Genomic DNA, 15,149 nt, shown 5'->3' on the forward strand with positions numbered 1-15,149 from the left:
GCTTGTCCTAGGGTTCTAGAGCTGGTGACTTCCCCTCCCCCATTATACAAATGCAGCCACCTCTGGGGTGGAACACAGCAGATGCTTTAACGGCCCACTGCAGCATGCATTTGGACGGGGACTTGAAGAATCCTGTGTCCAGCTACCACTGCAGGAATCTGATCAGGAAGCAGGTTACCAGTTTTATTCATAAAATATCCCTGTACCTGCTTGCATTTATTCTAGACGTCAGAATGAGTAAGGCAGCTAGGTGATTTTACACAGAGCAGGGGGATCGTTTCCTGAGGAGAAATTAAATAAAATGCAGGCCCCAGAAACCCCACGCACACCACTCCCAGTCTTAGGGAGAATCGCTCTTTATGCCCTCCTTTAAGCTCCCTCCAGGGCAAACGTCCAACCCCTGCCCCTGCAGGGAGCGAGGGCCTTGGCCGTGGGAGGACTTGAGCTCTGCAAAAATAAAGCTACCAAAAAAACACTTTGTTCTAATAGCTCCTCCAGTGATTTCCCACCCACACAGTGGCCTACAGCCAATGACCCCCCAGCCCAGGCCCAGCTGGTGCAAGCCTGGCCAGGCGCAAGGGAAGGACTGCAAGTTCCTTGCTGGGATGGCGTTTGCTCTGGGGTCCTGCTGCGAGAGCCGGAGCAGCAAAAGGGCCCGGCCCCTAGAGCAGCAGGCACCCAAGTGATGGGATCTGGGTTGCGCCTGACACCTGGGCCAAGGGGTGGGTGCTGTGCAGCCACCGCTCTGTCTGCCATGCGGGAGGCTGCCCTGTGGCCAGCCCAGCTCCTCTGCTGCACCAGGGATTTCCATTCCGGCTTCTAGGTGTGGCTCTGAGCCAGCATCCTCTCCCCCTTCCCCAGCCTCAGCATCATCCCAGCCCCCCGCTTCCTGCAGCACCAAGCATTAGAGCTCGGCTGTGTCGGGGAATCTGGGACAAGGCCCATTTGACTTGCAGGTCTAGTCCCCCTTCCTCCATTGCCCTGTGTGGCCATGTCAGAGCAGAATGGGAGCATGCTGCACTGGGGTCAGTGCCTGCACATGGCCCCGGAGACCCACCCCCCAACCCCACAATGCCTGCGCAGAGCCCGAGACCCCCCCCAACGCCTGCACAAGGCCCCAGAGACCCCCCCAACCCCACAATGCCTGCGCAGAGCCCGAGACCCCCCCCCAACGCCTGCACAAGGCCCCAGACACCCCTCCAACACCTGTGCAGGGTCCCAGCCCCTAACGCCTGCGCATGACCCCAGAGACCCCCCCCAGCCCTTTAGGTCTCTGGCTCCTAGCTGAACCATCTCATGTTACCCACCAGCAGGCTCCTTCCTGGGTGGGAGGTGGGGGAGGAGGCTGAGGCTGGATTTAGAATCGCTGGCTGCGAGGGTACCTGAGCAGTCACTGGCAGTAAAACATGGCCCATGCACCAGAAGCCATGCAGGGGAGAGGGAGCTGCTTGGCCGAAGCAAGTTGGGGAGAAATAGCCTAGAAGATGCTGTCCCCATTCTGGCTGAGCTTGGGGCCCCTCCCTCACATCTCCCAACTGGCTCCAATGTAGGCTGGGGAGACGTTGATACGCCAACACCCCGGCCACATTACTCCTGCTCCCTTGGCAGGCACAGACAACCAGCCAGTGGCCTCGGCCTGACAGGTGTGTCCCAGCAGGGAGGCTGGTTGTCTCTACACAAAGCGGGGGCAGCTGGTATGCCCAGGCAGGAGAGGAGATGGGCTGGACGCAGGGCAGAGAGCCATTGGGTGGGAACGAGTCACAGCCCCAGCCCGTGGCAGGTAGCCCACAGGGTCCTTTCCACATGGGAGCCCTGCAGGTCATGGGACGCCTAGGCCCTGCTGCAGCTGTGATTAGGAGGCTGCCAGGTACTGGTGGAAGTAGAGGCCAAAGAGGCTGGTGATCACTTGGCAAACGGCCACCCACCAGGTCAGGAAGGCAAAGAGTCCGCGGTAGAAAAGCGGGGTAAGGATGGCGCCCAGCGCGCCCGTGATCTGCGCCACCGTGGCCTGCATGTCCTCTCCTCCCTCCTCCTCAGCTGAGGGAACAGCGGGCCGGGCTGGTGCAGCGCCCACCCCCGGGGAGACAGGTGTGGGCTCGGGGAACAGGCCCCACGAATAGTCACCTGCAAGGCAGAGGGGACAAGAGGGACTGGTGAGCATGAGGAGAGCCAAGCTGACCCCCATCCCGGCAGGGGCAGAGCGCACCCCTCTAGTCCCAGCCAGCCCTGCAGGGACAGGTCCCTCCAACTGCTCTCTGCAGCACCTGTCCTGTCCCCCAGCTGCTGGGGTGTTTCCCGGCCCTGCTCAGCCCACTGCAAACGGTGACTCAGGCCCAGGGGAGGTGTGCCCCAGTTTACAGACCAGCAAGGGACTGCCAGCCAGGCTGGCTCAGACCAGGGCCAGCACCAGCCACTGCAGGAGGTGCATGAACCCTGCAGATGTGGGACAATCTGCCCTCCCAACCCCCGCAGCAGGACACCGAACCTTCCTTCCAAACTGGATGTTTAGGGCTAGGGCTCCCTTCCCCTGCCAGCCAGTCCCAGGTGCAGGGACCCCTGTTCAGTCTGGGCCCTGGACAACTGCCCATCAGGCAGTGACCTGAGACCCAACAAACTCATTTCACACAGGGCCCCTCAGCTGCAGCGGAGAGGTAATCAGGGAGAGCAGTTGGAGGCAGATGCAGCTCCAGTGACCTGCTCCAAACTGCAGCCCCGATGCGGATCCCTTAAGCAAGGCTCTGAAAGGTTCCCCCCCGACTCCCTCCTCTTGGGGTGGCAAGTTGCAAAGGGCCTGCCAGCTCCCAGCCGGCTCCCTACCCAGAGATTTGAGAAGCAGTGTGCAGTGCAGCGTGAGGATGATGGGGCCCAGGTACTGCAGGCTGACCACGGTGATGTAGCAGTAAATCCTCGCGACCTAGAAATGGAGAGGGAATCAGCACTGACGGGACGTGAGCTTTGCAGGGCAGCGCACAACTTGGTGGGTAGGAGCACCAGATGGCTCTGCAAGCCTGGACAAGTCACTACCCTCTCGGTGCCTCTCTCCTGCCCATGCAGAAGGGACTGTCTCCTGGGGCTGGGCCTGGCAGAATGAGGCCTGCATGGTGCAGCTGTAAAACCCATACTAGAGGGGAGAGTCAGGAAGGAAAGAGACCGAGAGGGAAGGAAACACTCCTGTCTTTGCCCAAGGCCAGTGCTGTCTAGACCCCGGTGTGGGTCGCCCACGCACCGTCTCGGGCTTGGTGCTTACAGGGGAACAGATCTAGCTACAGCCAGGAGGGGGGAGATCTCTCTGGAGCTGAGGGGTGCTGGGACCCAGGGTCCTACGGCCGGCTGAATGGAGCTGGTTCACAAGCCTCCGAGGAGGCTGGAGAGTGACCGGCCTCAGATTCCTGGGCTGTTTCCACAGCACGGAGCCTGAATCTGCTTTTTGCCCAGCTGCCTGAGTTACTCTGTGCCTCGCCGGCGCCTACCTTGCGCTGGATCTCCAGGGCAGTGATGCGCCCAGCTTCCCTCTTCATCTGCTCCACCCAGCGCTCCGCCAGCTGGAGGTAGGCCTGCAGGTGGTGGCGCGTCATGGCCAGGCGCAGCAGGCAGAGGGCGACAATGGTCCAGAGGCGCGTGGAGTTGTAGGCAGAGTCCGACATGCTGGGGCAAGAGGACAGAAGAGTTAGCATGAAGGGGGCAGAATTCACCTTCAAAGGGCACAGCTTGGACAGTGCCTGGACTATACAGCAAGGGACACATCAGAAACAGCAGGGTCTGATGAGAGTTTAGCCAGCACCGCCAGAAAAGTCAGATTAGTAGGACAGAGACAGAGCCAGGACTCTTGGGTTCTGTCCCCAGCTCTGGGAGGGGAGTGGGGTCTAGCAGTTAGAGGCAGGAAGCACCGGGGTGCCAGGACTCCTGGGTTCTATTTCTTGGTTCATGTGGCACGTCTGAACTAACAAAGCACTGGCGGATGCTGGGATGGCCGGGGGTAGCACAGGGCACAGGACGGACCCATGTCTGCACCACGTGGATGGGGAAGGGAACAGACTTGAACACTCACTCCCCTTTGCCTGTCTGCTGAGCACAGGGACCCACTCACATCTGGACCGTTTGCTTCCCCATGGGTGCGTGAAGCAGCAAGTCTCTGGAAATGGGCTTGACCCACATGAGCACCACGACCAGGGGTGCCAAGAAACTCGCATGGAGCAGGATCCTGCCGGGGGGACAAAGAACTGGAGTCAGAGCCTGTCAGAGTCCAGGTTTCCCCCATCTCCGCCCCAGGGCAGCACCCTCAACCAGCTGGCCCCCTGGGGAAAAGCAACACCTCTGGGTATCTGAGGGGAGGGAGCTAGAGGGGGAGGGATTTTAGAGGGACAGAGCCAGGGATCCTGGCCCATGTCCTGCTCCCAGCATACAGTGAGCACCTGCATAGACCTGTCAAACTTATCAGAGGTCCATTTCCTGGCAGAGCTCCTGTCTCTACACCCCCACCCCCCTGTGTTTGAATGACACCCCTGCTTTACATCTGCAAAGCACCTCCCATGCCACAGGGCTTGTGCGTGGCTCGCACTGCGGCCACCTCTGGGGTGGGGCAGTACCCAGGGGAATGGAGCTCCCCACATGGTCAGACAGCAGCCAGGGGTGGCGGCCTTGTGCCATCTCGCAGCCCACCAATAACGCTGGCTGCTTCACAGACAAGCGAGAGGTTACTCAACTGGGTCATTGGCCTGTCCGCAGCCATCTTCAGAGCGTCCAGGTGAGTCTGCGCCAGTCGCAACCCCGGGAATGTCAGACATGCGCCAATGAACGAACAAAGGGCCACCAGCCCCAGCTTGAAGGTCAGTTTGGTGATGGGAACTCTGCAGACACGGAGCGGGGTCATCAAGGGTCAGATAAGGCCACGACATGTTAACAGACAGAATTCAGCCTGTGGCCGAGTTAGCACGAGGACAGGGAAGGCTCTTCCTCAGGGACCAGCAGAAGCGAAAACACACAGACCTTGTGCCCTTTTTATGCTTCTATCTGATGGATAAAAAAAGGTCAGGAAAGGTTCGCTCCATAATGCTAGCATTAAGAGAATCTTTCCAAGCCTTTCTGACCCTGGTTCTCCCCAGAAGAGGATGGGTGGCTGGCTGGGGAACTAGTGGCATTATGACATCACAGAAGAGAAATCTGATGGGTAAGGTGTTTTTATTCAGTCTTTGTTTCTGTCAGATTAGTTAACGTTCATTTAACTCCAATGTCCAAAACACACTTAGGAGAAAAATAGTCTTTGTTAAAGATTCAAGCCCTCCCATCCCTTCTAACTATATGGAGATATACCTATCTCATAGAACTGGAAAAGACCTTGAATCCAATCCCCTGTCTTCACTAGCAGGACCAAGTACTGTCCCTGACAGATTTTCCCCTGATCCCTAAATAGCCCTCTCAAGGACTGAACTCACAACCCTGGGTTTAGCAGGCCAATGCTCAAACCTCTGAGCTATCCCTCTCCCCTCTTCAGTTAAAGGCAACTTACATCTCTGAGACCTCCAAGAAATTCTCCAGCAAAATCAGACTCAACATTCCTGACATTTCAAAGGTTAAAAAATGAGCAACAAAAAATCCAATGAAAATAAAAATACTTACTCTATGGAACTGAAACTCAGCCACCTTATAGAAGGCTGCTGAACTGGTGACCGGAATGGCTGCAAAGACTCAAAAATCTCAACCCTCCCCTCCATCCCACGTGCCTTTCTATTATCTGCTCGGCCACACTTACGTCCATTCCCATCCTTGCTGCTTTAAGAAAATCTCCAGGTTATCACTGACATTGGCAAGCCCTGTAGAAAACCAAGACATGGGTGAGTAGGAGAGATTGTGTTGGAAGGGAAGAGGCAGCAGGTGATGGGGAAAGCAATGGTGTAGCTTTATTCCAGTCGCTACAGCAGGTTCCTCAGTAAGTCACTCACTGAAATGGTCAAAAGCGTCTAAGGGCTCATCAACATGGAAAAGTTATACCAGTATCAGATGGGGGTGAATTTAAACCACTGCAGTAATATCAGTATAGAATCCCATGGAGACACGCTGAGTCCAGTAAAGGGGCCTTTTTAAAGTTTAGCTTATGTTGCTTTGGAAATGGTAAAAACTACTTTGGTGTGCTTTATGAGTGCCGGCGTACTAATGAACTATGCCAGCGAAGTGCCTCTAGCATGGATGCAGCTATACTGGCAAAGACCCGCTTCATACTGACACAGTCAACCCCCCCCTCTCCCCTTCAGGAGCACAACATTAGACCGGCCCAAGCACAGCTATGCCAGACTGCAGTGTGTCCACACAAGGAGCAATTTGATTAGCAGAGCACTTCCCGACATGTGGGACTCCAAGCTTTAGAGCTACGCACATGTGGGTGGGTCAGTTCGTGAGTGACAGTGAGATCCCTTGGGGTGCAAGGAGCTGGCTGGGATAAATATTATTCATGTTTAAGGGGTTGTAACAAGAGAACGAGTAGGGAAACAGAACCCCAAACCCACAGACTGAAAGCAAGCGCATCCCACCCTCCAGCCCCCTAAACGGCTCATCTGCAGAGGAGTTTGGGGGTCATTTTTCTGCACAGCACTATTTCATTGGGCAGAGAGACCTGATCCCTCGTCACTTCCACTGGTGAAATAGGGAGTAACCCCATTGCTGGCAGGAGACTTCCCGGGCTATAAGGGAGAGCAGAATCAGGCCGTCTCCTGCGAGGAGCTGCTGGCTCCCAGGAGCTAGTCAGACAGCCCTTCCTAGGCTCCTTTGCCACCCCACCAATGTGGCTGGTCAAAGGGTGATAAAAGCCAGCAGTAAAAGTAATTATCCAGCATTTAACTAGACAAAAGGAGGGGGGGGATTCAGAGCCCACAGTAGTATGTCGCATCAAATGACCTCACTGCACAGACTGGGTGGGGCGGTCCTTTGGCACGGAGCACCAGGCTGCTCGCAGCTGGGTCCAAAACCATGCCCAGGGCAGGTCTGCGTGCTGTTCAGCAATCAGAATACAGGGATGGCCAGTATCCACCTAGTCCAGTCTCCTGTCTCCAATAGTGGCTAGTACTAGCTGCTTCAGAGGAAGGCACAGGAAACCTAGCAGTTTTGGGCTAACCTGTCCCCAGGGAATGTTCCTTCCTGACCCCTGCTACTTAGAGTTGGCTAATGCCCTGGAGCATGGGGATTTTTAGCCCTTCTCAAACTCTTGGGGTTTTTAAATCCTTACTGCTGTAACATTACATAGTCTTGTCCTCCATATTAATCTTTTTGCACAAAATCCCGCTCAGCTCTTGGCCTCAGTGCTGTTTTACAGCAGTGAGTTCCACAGGTTTATTGCATGGAAAAGCACTTCCCTTGCATTCATTTAAAGTGGCTACCTGGGCCGTGGCTAGCACAGTGCTCAGGACCCGTCATTACAGCAAAAGCTCCTGCATCAGGGAGAGCACTGTAACAGCTTCGACCTGCCTGCCTATGTCTGTGGGTCTGTCTGGCTAGGAGCGGTTGACGTTAGATTGGGGTTAGCTGACTGAGTTAAGGGTTAACCTGCACTGGTGTCAGGGAAGAGATTGGGGTTAGCCAGAATGGGTTGGCTCATCCCAAACTAACTTCAACCGCTTTTCTTAGTCTAGACAACGCCCCTGCAGCGCTGTCTAACAGTTTAACATGCATGGGGACAGGTTTGTACCACAATGGCCAAACAGGGCAGATTTCCTGCCACACTCTTGCATCTACCATAGACTGGGGTGGGTCACAGAACAACGGTGCTATGCACAACCCCCCCAGTACATCTGGGCACATAGAGGTAATGGCCCCCCCTCCCACTATTGGATCCCGAAGCACAGAGCCGTGGGTGCACACTAGCAGGATCACTGCATGCAGACACGTCCCCTGCCACAGCCACATCTGCAGACGGTTCCAACCACAGCTGGTAAGTCCATGGGCAGGCCCGGCTCATCCTTACTGAGAGACCTGCTGCCGTGGCGCTCAAATCCACCCGTCTGCCCAATCCCCAGCTCTCTCCCCCAACCTGGCATGGCCCCAGCCCCACCGCTCGCTGACCCGAGTCGAGGCCGAACTCCAAGTAGTCCTCCCGCACGACGAGCACCACCATGGCGATGAGGAGGAAGAAGAAGGCAAAGGTGAGGCAGACGGAGCGCTCGCCCCCCTCCTCTGAGCGGAAGTAATGGTGCATCACCATGAAGAAGATCTTGCTGCAGGCGCAGGGGGGTTGGTGTTAAAGAAACCAGCGGGGCTTGGCCTTTACATAGCCTCAAACGCTCACTGAACAGACATCTCACACCAGGGGACCCCGCCTGGTGGCTACAGACAGTTCTCCTCCTTCGGATGGCTCCTGCCTGCTGGCCCCGGGGGTGAAGCCAGTTTGCTGGGCATCAGCGTAACTGCTAATGGAGAAAGGTCTCCCTCTCATGCATGGCCATTGCTGTGGCCATGGCTGTGGCCATGGCTGGAGGCCGTGGCAGAGGCGCCAAAGGCTGGGTGGGCCACGGAGAGCAAGCTGCCCCCTCGGGTCTGGCAGTGAGTCCCCCAACAGGGACGAGGAGCAGCGCTCAGGAGTGGGGGACGTGCGTGCCTGAGCCTCAGGGAACGTGGATCCGGCACCTTTCATAGGGGATATAAACCAGTATGAAACCAAACACATGCCTCTATCTAGTCACTGTCTGAGGGCTGGGAGAGACCCGGGCTGCAGCCATCAGGAAGGCCCTTGTAGTCATGGTGATGAGAGACCAGCTCTGTCACTCACTCTGTGTGTGGCCTTGGGTAAGGCACTTAGCCAACCTGGGCCTCAGTTCCCATCTGTAAGGCTGGGAGGCGAATCCCCCACCGCCTTGGTCTGTCTATGGGGCAGGGGCTGTCTGTTAGCACAGGTCTAGGGAGCAGCTGGCACAATGGGCCCCCGATCTCACTTGGGGGAGGCTCCTGTAACAACATCCTCACTGGGGCCTGAGTGTGTATGGGGGGAGACACAATCAACGCAACAGGTGGCCCAGCATGGGGAGGTTTTGTCCCTCTGGGTTACACACTGGGGCCTGACCCCAGGGCTCACTCTGCCAAGCTGGTAGACTCTCAGAAGCACAGCTCAGCCCTCCCCAAACCAGGCCCTGCTAGCTACGAGGGACAGGCCGAGGCCAAAGGGGATTCTCCCCTCTCCATTCAGATGATCACAGCATAGGCAGGGCTGACTTGGCTGCCAGCAGCCCCTCCCAGGTGACTCTGGCAGGGAGGGGTTTATACCACAGCCTCCTGCCAAGGGGAGAATCAGGGTTTCCCTGAACGATCGGGACCTAGGGCGGGATGCCTTGTGCCTACTGCTAAGGTTACATATGCTGGCATTAGGGCCGCTGCCTGGTTGTTGTATCCACCCCTGGCCACATGCTCTGCAGGGAAGAACTGCGAGCGGGTGAGGCGGCCCGACCTGCAGGCTGAGCACGATCGATCTGCTGGGTCCCACAGCCTGGGGCCAGACCGGAGAGGGGGAGAAGCGTGTGACTGCACCTACGGGGAAGGCCTGAGAGGTTAACTCAGAGGGGCTCTCTGGGTGTCGCCCGCTGGCAACAAGGCGATTATGGGTAATGACAGGAAACAATTCAAGCCCTTTCTTTAGGGTCCCCAAGGCCGGGTTTTGCTCCCCACCCCCATTAGCAGCCAGGCCCCAAGGCTCGGCCCGTGCTGCCAATCCCCGGAGCCCTGCATTCATCAGCCGCAGGGAAGGGGGAGGGACTGGCAGGCTACTCGGTGCTATGTACACGTTCACATAAACTCTAAATAAACCGCCGGGGAGTGGGCCGGCAGCCTTTTCAATGAGGATAGACAGACGGCCCAGGCGTCCCTGCTTTACTGCAGCCTGTAAAAGTGTCCATGCGCCCTTCCATCCATACAGATTGCAGCCGCCACGGCGTTAGCACCTCGTAAAGCATTCACTGCAGCAGGCCCCTGCCCGGTTCTCGGAGGGGAAGGCTCTCATTACGCAGCTTTATCACTTGTCAGGGAACTGTTTACAAGTCCATAAATTAAGCCATTCGGCCTTAGCCAGGCTTCTGATTGAAGAGGATGGTGGGTTTCTTCCCCCGTTATTTTGCCTTTCGTTGGCAGCCTTACGGAGCTGCGGGCACTGCCCTCTCCTTCCAGACCCCGGCACATGGTTAGGGAATTCCAGCCCCCCTTGGGAACCCTGCTCCAGCCCCCACGGCAGAGGGGGCAGGGTAGGAAAGGAAGGATACAAGGAGAAGACGACCGTAAGCAGGCACCACAGGATGCCAACATTCATCTCCTTCTGAGGGTCCACCAGACAGTAGTAGCCTTCAGTGAAAAGGTAGATGAGGGTAGAGTAGACGGCAAAATCCACGAACCACTGGTACTCCAGGAAATAGCGCAGCACTGGGAACGGGCAGAGACACACAGGGCTGTCACCACCAGCCAGCTCACCCTGCCCCCACCGCCTTGCAGCGTGTGTGCGTGTGGAGGGAGGCAGTGAGGGACACTTCCCTAACTGAACTTCTTTGGCCCTCACAGGGCCACAGGCCTGAACAAAGGCCCTGAGAATCAGGACTCTAGGGTTCTGTAACAGGTTCTGGGAAGTGATTGGGGTCCCACAGATTAGAGCAGGGGGGCTTGGGAGTCAGGACTCCTGGGGTCTATTCCCTGGCTCTGCCTTAGAAAACTCAGGTCAGTCACACCCCCGTCCCCATCCCACAGGCCTTCAGCCACTGCGCACAGACTGCCTCTGATGTGTGGGAATTACCAAGAGCATCCACTGTGGTTACTGGGGTGGTCTCCAAGTGCAGGTTGATGTCCTTGGGCACTGACAGGGGCTTATCCTCTGCGACCCCATTCGGCCTCCTGCAAGAGAGAAACAGGCTCAGAATGGCAGGAACAGAGCACAGCGAGGGTGGGACAAAGTTCCTGGACAGCAGCCCATAGAGCTAGAATTCATGCTCCCTGCCTCCGTTGGCTGTATCCAGCTGCTGTCACTTACCGTGAACTTAGCCCTGGTCCGCACACAAATTTGGTTCTGGTATAACTAGGTGAGTTAGGATGGTACAGTTATACAGGTACAATGCCTCGTGTAGACGCAGTTACCCCAGGATAAAAGCGTCTATCAGTATAACTCAGGTTCTCAAACTTCATTGCACCATGAGCCCCTTCTGACAATAAAAATTACTACATGACCCTGGGGGGAGCCTGAGTCCACCAAAGCCCTGCTACTCCATGCCGGGGGGCCTGTAACCTGAGCCCCCGCCACCCAGGGCTGACGCCCTCGGGCCTCAGCTTTGGCCCCTGGCAGTAGGGCTCAGGCCCCAGCAGTCTAATGCCAGCCCCATGAAAACAGGGTCATGACCCATGGTTTGAGAACTATTGGTGTAACTTATTTCCCCACCAGCACATTTATCCAGACACAGCTGTGTCCACACTCACAGTGTGCGTGTGTTTCACTGCTTCAACTGGACCAGTGTAGGTAACGCAACAGAACGTGCCATTGTTTCAGATGGGCACGTATTTGCGTGCATCTTGCACCAGGTCCCCAATTGGAGCCTCTGGGTGCTACCATTATTTAACCCCAGGCCTGACCCCCTGCCCTGACTGCCCACCACAGCGTCTTTCCCTAAAGATGGGGGCAGGTTGGAGAAGTCAGGTCTGGAAGAGGAGAGGCACAATTTTCACTCCAAACCTTCCAATCGTCACACCCAATAACAAACCATGGACTGCAGGGGATCTGCTCACCGGTCTCGCTTGGCCTTGGGCTTCTGCTTCCCAGCCAGGGCGCACAACTCCTCCTCCGAAGGGTGCTTGTAGCGATACAGGCTGGAGGGAGGTACAGGAGGCGGTCATTGATGGGACAAAATATAAACAAACAGCTGCGGGGGGTCAGAAATGTCTGACTGGATGAGAGAAAACCAGAAACACTGCAGGTGTCTGGAGAAGGGGCTGTAGGATGTTGGCAGGGCTGTACAGGGGAGGGTGCTGAGAGTTGGGATGTGGTGCTTAGGCAGAGCCTGGTGTGCACGCAGCCGGGAGCCCAAGGCAGGAATAGCGAAGGGCTGGGGATTGGGGTGCAGTGTTTGAAGGAAGAGATGCAAGCATAGAACAGGGGCATCAGTTTGGAGCTGGCTGGAAAAGCCCCAGTACCTGCCGTTGCAGAGCAGCCAGCGAGCGAAGGAGCAGTGCGGGGACATCTTCTGCATGATGCTGGCCGTAAGCAGGCTCACCACCAGCTGCACTCCCATCACAGCCTGGCGAGGAAACAAAGACAATCAGAACCACAAAGTCAGCAACAGGGCTCGTGCCCATCGCAGCACATCCTCTGAGCCAGAGCACCCCTGCCCAGATTCCTGGGCGCACAAGCGAGCATTCAGTGGCTTTTCTGTCCAAGGGATCGTCTGGGTTTTCCAAAACTATCCTCTATACGGCTGGTGCTCTCTGAACCCAGCTGAGTGCAGAGGGCCTATGCTAGGCACAACGTGGGACTTTGGTGCATAGAGGTTTGTGTAGTCCCCTAGGTTCCAGTCAGACACAAATTTCCTAGCCTTGGTGTCTCCTGAAGGACCTTGTTTAATTCAGAAAGTTGGGGCCTAGGCGGATCCTTCCAGGATTCAAACCTGGCTTTTGACGGGAGCCTGCGTGTTTCAAACCCAATGCATAAACCACCAAGCTGCAGTGGCCAGGACAGCAAGGTCAGGGTGCTGCCATCCATCTCTCGAGGAGAAAAGAAAGAAAAAGACCCTCTAACAATCAGCTGGAGAAAGGAGACACAAGATACTTCTGCAGATACGCTGCAGCCATTTCATGCTGCCTGTAAGGCCTGGAAACCAGATACAGACACCTCCCCTGCAGCAGCAGCAGCAGCAGCAATGCCTTCCTAAGCCCCAGGAAAGGGCACTAGGTGAACTCCTATTTATAGGAGCAAAGAATCCTGTGGCACCTTATAGATTAACAGAGGTTTTGGAGCATGAGCTTTCGTGGGTGAATCCCCACTTTGTAAGCAGGCTCACCACCAGCTGCACCCCCATCACAGCCTGGCGAGGAAATGAAGACCCATTTATAGGAGCCACCCATTTATAGGAGCAGGAAGAGCGGCCCTGATACTTCAGATCGTTCTGGGTCCCAGGCCGCCTCCTCTGCCAGCGGGTTTCATTCACCAGTGAAGTGCAGCAACTGCTCTGGGGCAGGAAGCTTTTGGGTCTGGTAAAGAGCAGGGGAAGGGCACTGCTGTAGGGCAGGGGTTAGGTTACCAGGGCTGGGGCAGAGGGAGGGAGGTTACCAGGGGCTGGCGTGGGGGGGAAGGGGGTTAAGTTACCAGGGGTTGGGGCAGGAAGAAGTTAGGTTGGCTGGGGAGGGGGGAGGCTGCTTGGTGGTTGGGGGGATAGGTTACCAGGGGCTGGGGCGGGGAGGTAGGTTGGCTGGGGGGGGGCAGGTTACCAGTTAGGTTGGCGGGGGGGGGTTACAAGGGGCTGGGGCAGGGGAGGGGGCGAGGTTGGCTGGGGAGGGCAAGTTGCCAGGTCTGGGGGGAGGGAGGTTGGGGGGGCAGGTTATGAGGGGCTGGGGCAGGGGAGGAGTTAGGTTGGTGGGGGGGGGCAGGTTGCCAGGGGCTGGGGCAGGAGGTAGGTTGGGGGGGCAGGTTGCCAGGGGCTGGGGCAGGGGAGGAGTTAGGTTGGCTGGGGGGGAGGGAGGGAGATTGGGGGAGCAGGTTGCCAGGGGCAGGGGGGATAGGTTGGCTGGGGGGGGCAGGTTGCCAGGGGCTGGGGCAGAGGAAGAGTTAGGTAGGTTGGGGGGGCAGGTTGGCAGGGGCGGGGGGGGCAGATAGGTTGGTTGGGGGGGCAGGTTGCCAGGGGCTGGGGGGATAGGTTGGCTGGGGGGGAGGGAGGGAGATTGGGGGGGCAGGTTGCCAGGGGAGGGGGGGATAGGTTGGCTGGGGGGGCAGGTTGCCAGGGGCTGGGGCAGAGGAGGAGTTAGGTAGGTGGGGGGGCAGGTTGGCAGGGGCAGGTTGCCAGGGGCTGGGGGGGAGGGAGGGAGATTGGGGGGGCAGGTTGCCAGGGGCGGGGGAATAGGTTGGCTGGGGGGGGGGGCAGGTTGCCAGGGGCTGGGGCAGAGGAGGAGTTAGGTAGGTTGGGGGGGTCAGGTTGGCAGGAGCTGGGGCGGGGAGGTAGATTGGAGGGGCAGGTTGCCAGGGGCGAGGGAGCACATAGGTTGGCGGGGGGGGGCAGGTTGCCAGGGGCTGGGGCAGAGGAGGAGTTAGGTGGGCGGGGGGGCACATAGGTTGGCAGGGGGGGCAGGTTGGCAGGGGCGGGGGCAGAGGAGGAGTTAGGTGGGCGGGGGGGCACATAGGTTGGCGGGGGGGCAGGTTGCCAGGGGCTGGGGCAGAGGAGGAGTTAGGTAGGCGGGGGGGCAGGTTGCCAGGGGCGGGGGGGCACATAGGTTGGCAGGGGCGGGGGCAGAGGAGGAGTTAGGTAGGCGGGGGGGGCAGGTTGCCAGGGGCGGGGGGGCACATAGGTTGGCGGGGGGGGCAGGTTGGCAGGGGCGGGGGGGCACATAGGTTGGCGGGGGGGCAGGTTGCCAGGGGCGGGGGGGCACATAGGTTGGCTGGGGGGGGCAGGTTGCCAGGGGCTGCTCCCAGCGGGGTCCCGGCAGCACCGCGCACTCACCATGCTGGAGCCGTGCCGCGCGCAATAAGCCAGCTGCTACTCAGCGCATGGAACCCCAGCCTTCCCACAACCAATCAAAGGCCGTCCTGCAGGTGACTGCCAGCGACTTAGCCAATGATAGGGCAGCCATTGGGAGAGGGGCGGGCCTTGACTCACGGCAAAGAGGTGCTGGGTAAAGGCAGCCCCGGTCCTCCTCTCCCACCTGGTTCCGGTTCTCAGGAGTCCGGCGCATTGCATGTCGGGAGTTGTAGTTTCCCCCCTTGTCACGCCTCTGGAGCCGGTTGACTTCGACCATCTCCAGATGTGCTCTGGGTGGGTGACCCTCCCCCCATGTGGCTGCCGGCTCTCCAGATGTGCAGTGAGTGCGACACTGGGGCAGCTGGCTCCTGTCTCTCCAGCGGGGTCTATGGTGTACTTTGATTGTGCTTTAGAATTTAGTGCCCTTCCTTAAATAATAATAATTTATAACCCGATGCCGTTAAAAGGCACCGTTCAGCTTGA

General features: G+C 57.9%; 1 protein-coding gene across 2 annotated transcripts; it reads right to left on the reverse strand.

Moving 5' to 3' along the window:
- Positions 1-1,172: 1,172 nt before the first annotated feature.
- On the reverse strand, positions 1,173-14,830 carry TMEM161A (transmembrane protein 161A). Of its 2 annotated transcripts, none has more exons than XM_030540550.1 (12): positions 14,805-14,830; positions 12,136-12,239; positions 11,731-11,811; positions 10,751-10,848; positions 10,230-10,386; positions 8,050-8,201; positions 5,750-5,810; positions 4,704-4,847; positions 4,088-4,201; positions 3,471-3,645; positions 2,818-2,914; positions 1,173-2,124 (listed from the first exon to the last, which is right to left on the reverse strand). In XM_030540550.1, the coding sequence occupies exons 2-12, from the start codon at positions 12,231-12,233 to the stop codon at positions 1,853-1,855; spliced, it is 1,449 nt and encodes a 482-aa protein (XP_030396410.1). In that variant the 5' UTR covers positions 12,234-12,239; positions 14,805-14,830; the 3' UTR covers positions 1,173-1,852. The 2 variants fall into 2 exon arrangements, with proteins under 2 accessions (XP_030396410.1, XP_030396409.1); XM_030540549.1 differs by lacking the exon at positions 14,805-14,830 and adding an exon at positions 14,649-14,754.
- Between the last annotated feature and the right edge of the window lie 319 nt (positions 14,831-15,149).

This window comes from Gopherus evgoodei, chromosome 22 (genome assembly GCF_007399415.2).
Source record: "Gopherus evgoodei ecotype Sinaloan lineage chromosome 22, rGopEvg1_v1.p, whole genome shotgun sequence".
In the NCBI taxonomy this organism is placed as follows: Eukaryota; Metazoa; Chordata; order Testudines; family Testudinidae; genus Gopherus; species Gopherus evgoodei.

Bases quoted from the DNA above. Each gene is read 5' to 3' on its own strand.
- TMEM161A (XM_030540549.1), bottom strand. The intron at 3,646-4,087 runs GTGAGTGGGTCC...CTCTTGCCCCAG, and splicing joins GGGAAGCAAACGGTCCAGAT to CATGTCGGACTCTGCCTACA. The intron at 2,125-2,817 runs GTAGGGAGCCGG...TCTGCCTTGCAG, and splicing joins ACTGCTTCTCAAATCTCTGG to GTGACTATTCGTGGGGCCTG.